The 10,000-nt window shown below is 44.3% G+C and overlaps 1 protein-coding gene across 2 annotated transcripts in view; it reads left to right on the top strand.

Annotated features, from left to right (window-relative positions):
- The window catches only part of plxnb2a.1 (plexin b2a, tandem duplicate 1), a 179,244-nt gene that overhangs the window by 138,540 nt on the left and 30,704 nt on the right, over window positions 1-10,000 (top strand). For both annotated transcript variants that reach the window (XM_062518614.1, XM_062518613.1), the window contains exons 18-22: window positions 747-904; window positions 1,233-1,415; window positions 3,557-3,668; window positions 5,822-6,031; window positions 8,430-8,606. In XM_062518614.1, the coding sequence (XP_062374598.1) occupies window positions 747-904; window positions 1,233-1,415; window positions 3,557-3,668; window positions 5,822-6,031; window positions 8,430-8,606 (840 nt within the window). The remainder of the gene's footprint in view (window positions 1-746; window positions 905-1,232; window positions 1,416-3,556; window positions 3,669-5,821; window positions 6,032-8,429; window positions 8,607-10,000) is intronic.

Here is a 10,000-nt window from a genome sequence, read left to right as displayed (position 1 = left end):
AAATCGTTGGCATCTATAGCCTCTTCCTCCTCCGCCGCCTCAGACGCGAGGCTCCAATCACGCAAGGCTCTGTCTGCGGAGATAAAAGGCCTTTTCTAATTTCAAGCGCTCCTATTTGATCAAAGGCGCTCGGCGACGGCGGCGGCGTGTTGGAGGAGGGAGGCGTCCAACGGTCCTGCCTTATTTATTTAGCTCCGTTTCCATTATCTCCAGTGGGGACGGGGCAGGAAGCCTTTTGTTTTGGTTTCTCCGCAGCTGATGGAAGAGACACGATTATTTGCTCAGCAAATGCAGCGCTGCTGTGTGTGTGTGCAGCGGGCACACGTACGCAGACACACACACACACACACACACACACACACACACACATACAAGTGCGCACACACACACACACACACACGTGCGCACTCACAAGCACACACAAGAACCAGCATCATTCTAGCAGGAAGATCATGGCAGATTTTTGTGTTATTTTTGTATGTGGATCTCTGGTTTTGTGAGCATGGGAGAGTTTGTCTGTGTGTGTGCGGGTACGTGTGCGCATGCAAGTGTGTATGTGTATATATCTTCTGTTTGTGAGCACTGGATATAGTGCTCACTATACAGTATGTGTGTGTGTGTGTGTGTGTGTGTGTGTGTGTGTGTGTGTGTGTGTGTGTGTGTGTGTGTGTGTGATGTGTTGTGTGATGCCCCTTTCTGAGTACCCATGGAGTTGACAGGTCCTGTGGTTCTGCTGTGTGCTGTAGGATCCCCAGCCCGAGCGTGTGTTCCCAAACAAAGGGCCTGCTGCTGGGGGAACCAACATCACAATCAGGGGCAAGGACCTGGACACAGCCTCCCAACACGACATCAGCATCCTTGTAGGAGGAGGACTAGGAGGAGTAGGAGGAGTGCCCTGCACAGTGTGAGTACCAGTGTGTGTGTGTGTGTGTGTGTCTGTGAGTTTGTCTATATGTGTGTGTGAGTGTGTGTGTGTGTGTGTGTGTTTTGTGTGAGTGAGTTTGTCTGTGTGTGTGTGTGTGTGTGTGTGTGTGTGTGTGTGTGTGTGTGTGTGTGTGTGTGTGTGTGTGTGTGTGTGTGTGTGTAATGTATTGCTGTTTTGTATTTCTTGTTGATCTCTTGTTTTCTTCCTTAACTTCCTTCCTTCCTTCCTACCTTTCTTTTCTTTCTTTCTTTCTTCCTTGATTTCTTTTTTCCTTCCTTCCCCATGTGTTTCCTCCTCTCACCTGCAGGCTGTCCTTTGGGGAGGTGATTATCTGTAAAACAGGCGATTACACTGGCCCGCGCCTCCCTACCGAACATCTGCCCGTCACCGTCAAATATGGCAGCCACACGACCAAAGAAGTGAGGGACAGCTTCCAGTACGCTGATAATCCCAAGGTCACAACCACAGACCCCAAAAACAGCTTTGTGTGGTGAGTAACCGCTTCAGAAATTTTATAACCTCCGTAAACATGCCTCTGCCAATCATGCACAGGCAAATCATGCAAATATGCCATATAGTGATAACATTGATCAAAAGATATTTTTAATATAAAAAAAGTTATATACATGATAAGATTTAAAGGTAAACTATGCAGGATTGGCGATTTCATCGCCGGTTTTGCTTTCACTTTTCATTTTCGCTCGTTTTATGCTTGCATATCTCTCTGCAGAGCTTCCCGTACACCTTTCGCGTGTATATTTGACAAAATTCCTCAATCGGTCAGTCTGCCGTGCCTTTTCATGGGACTTTACATGACACTTCCTGGAGTAGAGCATGGGTGCGTGCCCGAGGTCTCCTGAAGTTGCAAGTGTGGTTCTACCGCTACAGACCACTAGGGTGGCCGAAAAAAACACAGTTCGACCGGCAATGACTCATTTAATCAAATATAACAGTATGGAACGAATTGATTAACTGAAAAACGTTGCATAGTATACCTTTAAATGTAAACCAGGGCCAAATGTATGTACAGTTGCAAGCGTTGCGTTGTCAGTGTCATGGCCAACCCACAGATACTACTGTACCACGTGCTAAGACACTTATGATAACGTTGTATTTATCAGACCTGCTGGTGGCCCCGGCTGTGGCGCAACTGGCGCTGGGCCACCTGCACTGCACGCAAACACACACATACTGTAGATAGAGCTGCTGGTCGAGATGGCTTCATTAAACTAGAAATGCAATTCCAAGGAATTACCAGTGCATGAAAATGCAAAAATAGATAGATAATGTAGATATGGTTACTAAGGTGTAGCTAGGATAAACATGGTGGTTGCATAGTTTACAGAGAGTTGATAGTGTGAAGGTAGACAGTTTAAAGATGAAACATTCCAGTTCTAACTTAACTAATGATTTCTATTTATGTTAAAATGTTGATTAGCTAACTTAGCTAATGATTTCTAGCAGTTACGCTAAAAATGCTAATTACGCTAGCAATGCTAACTTTACTAACAATGCTAACCAGGTTGATTAGCTAACTTAACCGATGATTTCTAGCAGTAATGCTAAAAATGCTAACTATGCTAACAATGCTAAATTTGCTAACAATGCTAACCAGGTTGATTAGCTAACTTAGTTGATGATTTTTTGCAGTTATGCTAAAAATGCTAACTATGCTAACAATGCTAACTATGCTAACGAGCTAACTTGCTAGTGAGGACTTTTATTTTGAAACATTTGTTGCTAGGGTATCCATGGTGGCCACTATCAGGAAACAAGAAGTTACTGCAGTATAATCATGTTGGTTGCTATGGAAACGGTCATAAACACTTAATTTTAATGGTTGCTATGTTGGTTGCTAGGTACATGGAGGTTTCATGTAGTTGACTGGAGGCATAGTGGATGATAACTGACAGTTGGAATGGTTGAACAGTTCAATAGTTGAGTAGTTTCAATGGTTAAATGATTTAATAGTGTATTATTGCAGTGAGGACTTTTATTATGAAACAGTTGTGGACAGAGGAAACAGTTAACAGGATATGTAGTCTTCTGAGAGACTGTATGCTTAAAGCCAGAGAAACTGACAGTTGGTGCCCAGGTGGCCAGCCACCTGGAGTAAGATTCTAATTGCTGCCGTGATGTCATAATGAGCAATGTTAAGTCTATGGGGAAATAGCTCAATGTTAAATCTATGGGGAAATCGTTTTTTAATTCATAGTTTAAAAAGTATAAAAGTTACAAAGTTGAAAAATACAAAGCACACATGGCATAAGCAAGACCTACGCAACAACGTTTGAATGAAGTTTCTACGTTAAACGGTTGAAGCTGAATTGCGAGCGTTAGAAGAAGAAGAGGAATAAGAAGCCTAGGAAGAACAGTACAGTGCATTTTCATGCACTGTAATAAAGAAAGAAGAATTGTTGGTTGTGAATAGAATAGTGGAGAAGCGTCGCTTCTTTTTATCAATATATGTTTTGTGTCTATGCCATATCTATGTTACATTAGAAATATGAGTATCTTTATAGTAAGAGTAAGTTTCCTTTTCTCTCTCTCTCTCTCTCTCTCTCTCTCTCTCTCTCTCTGTGTGTGTGTGTGTGTGTGTGTGTGTGTGTGTGTGTGTGTGTACTATTGCAGTGGCGGCCGGAACATCATGGTACAGGGAACCGGTTTCAGTCTTACCCAGCTTGCCCAGGTGCAAGTGCGGTCCTCTGGAGATGGCACATCCAGCAAAAGTGACTCCATCGTGGTGAGACCCGCTATTACACATGGACACATGGAACTCATACACACCTACAAATGTAACGCTAGCTAACCACACCATTACCCGATTACCCAACTATCCAGTTAACCAGCTAACCAGCTAACCAACTACCCCAGGGATGGGCAACTGGCGGCCCGCGGGCCACATGCGGCCCGCCTCCTCACTCAGTGCGGCCCGCGGATGATCATTTTTACTGTGATTAAAAATGCGTGTTTTTTTTTAGTTTTTTTTTTTTCCGCACTGTCATTGTAATTATACTGTTAGCCGATAGATAGTGCCTCCTATGCAAACCATCTCGGGCCCTCGGACATTTACCATCGCTGAGGAAAAACAGTGCACACATGGAAGAAAAGTAGAAAACTCATTTAGAAAACCGTAGGCTACCTTTCAGTCAAAATCGGAAGCATTGTCTGTTCATAGAATGGTAAGGCAAACCCATGTGATTTTTTGCTAGAAACTATATCAGCCATGAAAGATTTAAACTTAAGTCGCCACTACACTACAACACCTTGCGAAAAGTTATCAGAAGTAGCCTGCCCTACACACACGGAGCTTCTCGGCCGCTGTCAAGCCGACCTCAAAGCAAAAGTAGGCTAGCCTACACTAACAATAGCGACTAATTGCCAGAACTGCACAGGAATCCGTCTTTTGCTGTTTCGCTTGAGTTTGCCAAAGCAAAGCATCTATATATATCAGATGGCGAAATTGTTTGGGTGCGTAGTGGAGGTAAAAACTTCGAAACGGTACATTTGTCCCGACGCACGGTGACGCGCATAATTGTTGACATTCTGATAATGTCGAGGGGGGGAGCTGAGACAAATCATGCATGACTGCAAGTAGGCCTACTGTAGCTTACTTTTTGGCATTGGATGAGAGTACAGATGTGATGGATGTTACATGTTACATCTGTACTCTCATTATGGACGTTAGGAAATGTCTATAAATTCTTAAAAATGGAGTGGGAGCATAAATGCATTGAATATGAGGCTTGTTGCACTTCATGATGAGCCATTGTTTTTCAGTTCTGTGCCATCATTGAATGGTGATTTATGTGAGCCCTTTGCACTGAAAATTGCACTGAAAATTATCACTGGCTGTAAAATATTTGTATTTGTTGTTAGGGAGTCTATGTTAAAAATGCATTTGAGCATGAAAATTGACATATTTCGTTCTTATTCAGAATTATTTTGCAGCATCAGATGTGCGGAAGTGCGCGGCCACATTTGGTCCTCTGATGGTGATGATTAAAAAATGTGGCCCTCTTAGTCATGAAAGTTGCCCATCCCTGAACTACCCAAATGTAACGCTAGCTAACCACACCATTACCCGATTACCCAACTATCCAGTTAACCAGCTAACCAGCTAACCAACTACCCAAATGTAATGCTAGCCTACCACACCATCAACTGATTACCCAACTATCCAGCTAACCAAATATAACTCTTGCTAAATGCACCATTAGCTAACAGCCAGACAATTCAACTGCCCAACTACACTGGTACACTACTGCCCCTACCACCCACTTACCCTTGTACCTGACTACCCAGCAAGCCAACTACCCACTACCCAACCATCCAACTACACCACTACTCAATTGCCCCTGTGCCTGACAACCCAACCACCCCACTGTCCAGCCACCCCACTGCCCAGTTGGCTGAATCCCCCAGTACAGCACCATGCTGCCACATGCACCCAGCGCTCTCAGCTGCCAGTCACTGTCAGGAACTATTACGCTATGAGAGAGGGAGGGAGAGCTCCTTGGAGACTCGCTGAGGAGAACTGTCTTGGCAGTTTTAAGACAGGTGTTTAAACGCCCACAGGTTGTCAGATTGTCAGATTTGAAGGACTTCTCTCTCTTGCCCCCCCTCTCCCTCTCCCTCTCTCTCTCTCTCTCTCTCTCTCTCTCTCTCTCTCTCTCTCTCTTTCTCTCTCTCTCTTTCTCTCCCTCTCTCTCTCTCTTTATCTCACATATGGATTAGTGATAGAAAACATGTGGAAGAAAAAATATTGATGATACTGACAATCATAACCATTACAGTACTCATGTCTGTCTTTATCCCTCCTGTTTGTCTGTCTCTCTTTCTATCTCTTTTACTCTCCGTTTTTCTCTGCCTCTCCCTTTCCCTCTTTTTTTTCAGTTTTTGGAGGATGTTCATATTAAGAACGACTCGTTTCTAGAGTTCCTCTCCCCGAAAGTGAGCAAGTCCGATGACCTTCAGGCCCTTAGAACCGTCATTCAGCTGGACAACCAGGAGGTGGAGCTGACAGGGTTCCACTACCATCCAGACCCCGTGTTTGAGAATCTCACCAAAACCTTCATTTCGGAGAATAGCGTCATCATTGTCTCGGTGAGACCCCCACCCCCATGCACACACACACACACACACACACACACACACACACACACACACACACGTACACACACACCATACGCGCAACAATGAATACTACTATGGAGAGGAGACCTAAGGTAGAAATAAATGGCACGACAGTAAACATGAGAGGAGACCTTAAGTAAACAAAGACTACAACAATGAATACTATGAGCGGATGATAGTGCAGTTGTAAATATTACCTGCGCAGCCAGGGGGAGCCCTAGCACCGTGGTGGCACCTACGTCCCGTACCGCGTACTGTCTTACAGCTTAAGGGAGTGGTTGTCAAAGTGTGGGGCGGACAGGTGGGGCACAATGAACAGGAGTATGATTTTTTTTATATGCCTATCTTTAATCATTATGCCTTTCTTTTTTGACAAGGCCCAGACGGCATACTGTATGTACCAAATGTATAGGAACCAGGAAATGCGAAAAATATGATTTTACTGTTACCTTTTTCCCAGGGTAATGGGGTCAGGTGGGGCTTGAAAATTCTCCACCTCCAAATTGGGGACAGAAAAAGTTGGTGGTGCATTTCCACTACGGGGTAAAACCCTGGTGTTTGGAGTAAAGCCTCGGGCTTGACGTCTTTCCATTATTGGGGCTGGCCCAGGGCCGGGGCTCAAACGGCCTCAGGCCGGCCCCGCAGTTGGGCAGGGCCGAACCGAAGTCAGACCGAGGACTTCCAACGGGAGTGGGAATGGAATCAAACGTAATAATAAGGTTTTAGCCTAGCCAGCTAGCTGCTACCGCGGACCCAGGTTCCTGTTTGGACCTGAGGTCATTTCCTGAACACATCTTCTCGGCCTTATCAAATAAAGGCTAAAAAGACAAAACATATAACTTGAACAACAAATAGCATTATCTGCGTAAGTGTAAAGTTACTGCCCTTGATTATAAAATCCATAATGCTTTTTATATCTTTTGTTCCGTTCAGTTCAGTGAAATTCTCCTGATGTTCCTCTAGCTATCTGTTTAATGTGTATGGGTCCAAAATGCTCCCGGCTCTGTAAATTGTAAACAAGACTGCGCTGTACACTATTCCAGTCAATCAACATGTTGCTTCAGAAGTGCAGAGGGAATAGTGTCATTTGATTGGATCACAATAGCCGAAGGCTATACCGACAAATGAAAAAAAAAAAAGGTTATAGCCCTCCATTTTAAGTGCTGTGTTCACAGGAAGATAGATTTTACATCATTATTAATTCATTTTGATTCTACACAGTCACGTTAAGGCATAACCACTAACTGCCCAGGCTATTATAACTTTGCCAGTGGTCTACAAATATGATTAGATTCTATGTCTGGTTTGAGAAGTCTAATGAAATCCTTACTTCATCTCAGTCTGTCAGAGGCTGTGTGTGTATGTGTGTGTGTGTGTGTGTGTGTGTGTGTGTGTGTGTGTGTGTGTGTGTGTGTGTTTGGGGGGGCGGGGGGTTACACACATTATATTGATTAAGACAGACAGACAGAGGCGGAAAGCAGACTTAAAACATCAGTCAGGATAATTCTTTGAAATTGCTTTTTGTTTAAATTAATAATCACACTTCTCATGTTATATAGAGGACGTACTCAGGCAGTACAAATTTGGGGCCTGAGGCATATTTGCATTTGATGCTATCATACATTATGTAAGCCGACCGACTGACTCGTTATGAATTTCAAAAGGGCCTTGTTAAGAATGTCATTAATGTAGACCTTCGAATCAATTGACTTTTCTGCCCGTTCCCTCTCCTACCTCTCCTCTGTTATTATCTCTTCCTCTCCTTTTCTCTTTCGTCCCTTTTTCCTTTCCTCCTCTTCTTCGCCTTGTCCTCTCTGTGTCACCCTTTCCTCTCTCTCTATCTCTCTCTCTCTCTCGGGTATATTGAAAAGCTTTCAGTCCGTCCCTTTCATTGGTGAAATGTGATTTCTTTTTCGTTTTTAATCAGTTTGATGGAAAAAAAATGCATTAAACCTTGTTTTCAGTTTGAGGGAATAGCTGTGTGCGTGTGCGTGTGCGTGTGCGTGTGTGTGTGTGTGTGTGTGTGTGTGTGTGTGTGTGTGTGTGGTGGTGGCGGGGGGGGGGGGCGGGTTATTGAGTTATTTTATGATAAAAGTGCATTTCAACAATGATGCATACAGTAATATGAATTACCTGCATATGCAAAAAGAAAAATAAACAAAACTACAAACAAACAAACAAACAAACAATAAACAAACAAACAAATCCACCAAATGTTTGTTGCTGTTGCTGTTGCTGCCGCAGGGCCGAGGCTCCGCCAAAGCCATGACGGCCAGACAAACAAGCAAACAACAACTACTGTACAAACAACTACAAACAAACAAACAAACAAACAAACAAATCCACTAAATGTTTGTTGCTGCCGCAGGGCCGGGGCTTCGCCAAAGCCATGACGGCCAGAGAGGCGGAAGCGTACCTGGGGGACGTGAGGTGCAACATCACCATCCTCAACGACGACAAGATCTTCCTGGAGGCGCCCGCCACACACCCGACGCGCCCACGCAGACACAAGAGGGACACCAACTCACAGCTCCTGGACCTGGTGGTCAGTGTGTGTGTGTGTGTGTGTGTGTGTGTGTGTGTGTGTGTGTGTGTGTGTGTGTGTGTGTGCTTTATGTGCGTGGTATCTGTCATTGTGTTTGTGTGTGTGTGTGTGTGTGTGTGTGTGTGTGTGTGTGTGTGTGTGTGTGTGTGTCTGGTATCCGTCATTGTGTGTGTGTGTGTGTGTGTGTGTGTGTGTGTGGTATCCGTCATTGTGTGTGTGTGTGTGTGTGTGTGTGTGTGTGTGTGTGTGTGTGTGTGTGTGTGTGTGTGTGTGTGTGTGTGTGTGTGTGTGTGTGTGTGTTGTTGTGATCTCATCTCATACAGTACTGTACATGTACTCAAACAGCTCTTGTGATCTACACAATATCAGGGGAACCTGAGTATTCGAGGCTTCAAAACACATTATTTGGACATAAAGTAGTATCTTTTAAGATTGAACATCAGTCTGGGGGAGTCTGCTCTATATTTTACTCTGCACAAGAGGTGTGGTCAACGGCCATATTAAATTGACTCTGTACACATTTGGATAGTCCTTCAACCAATCAAACCCATGATCCAGGTGTGCTGAGTGGATCAGCCAGTTTGTGATTGGGCCCCGCAGATTTGTAACGGAAGCAGGATAGAGAAAATGTGGAGGTTGCAGCCTGAGACAGAATTTGTAGGACATTTACTGGGACATTTTACACAAAATCCTTAGGACTCAGAAGGACTTTTTGCAAATTGCTTGTAGTACACATTAGAAGAACATTTTGGTAAGAATTTATAGGACACTTACTAGGACATTTGGCTCCTAATTTGTAGGACACTTACTAGGACATTTTACACAGAATGTGTAGGGCGCTCAGAAGGACATGTGGGACTAGCCCATAAATCGATATATATTAATAAATCATGAATTGATGCCCTGGTAGCCTCTGTTCTAGGGTCAGCGATGGCCATATTATTTTAACTGCAACAGCACAGTCTACGGAAGCAGCATGGCTGATCTGAGAGAAGCTACAGTATGTAGTGCTGTTATGATTTATAAATGCATGGCTCACACTTCATCTTGTCGTACTTGCGTGCGTGCGTGCGTGCGTGCGTGCGTGCGTGCGTGCGTGCGTGCGTGCGTGCGTGCTAGTGTGCGTGTGTCAGTGTGTGAAGGTAGATCAGCTGCGAGATCGATACGGCAAACCTCTAGTGTGATATATGCCCAACCGCGCTGGCCTGGCTAATGATGGGCTGTCTAATTGGAGATAGGCACTGTAAATCTCCCCCTGGCCTTGCAGACAGCCGGGACATAAAATATACTCCAGACAACTACTTAGTGTTGTTTTTAATATGTCTGGCTTTGAGATGGGGGTAGACTAGCATGTACAAAACCATGTCTGTCTGTCTGGCTGTCTGTTGTTTTTA

The sequence above is a fragment of the Sardina pilchardus genome, chromosome 17, assembly GCF_963854185.1.
Source record: "Sardina pilchardus chromosome 17, fSarPil1.1, whole genome shotgun sequence".
Taxonomy (NCBI): Eukaryota; Metazoa; Chordata; class Actinopteri; order Clupeiformes; family Clupeidae; genus Sardina; species Sardina pilchardus.
Note: the sequence above shows the minus strand (reverse complement) of the source record. Positions and strands in the feature narration are given on the sequence as shown.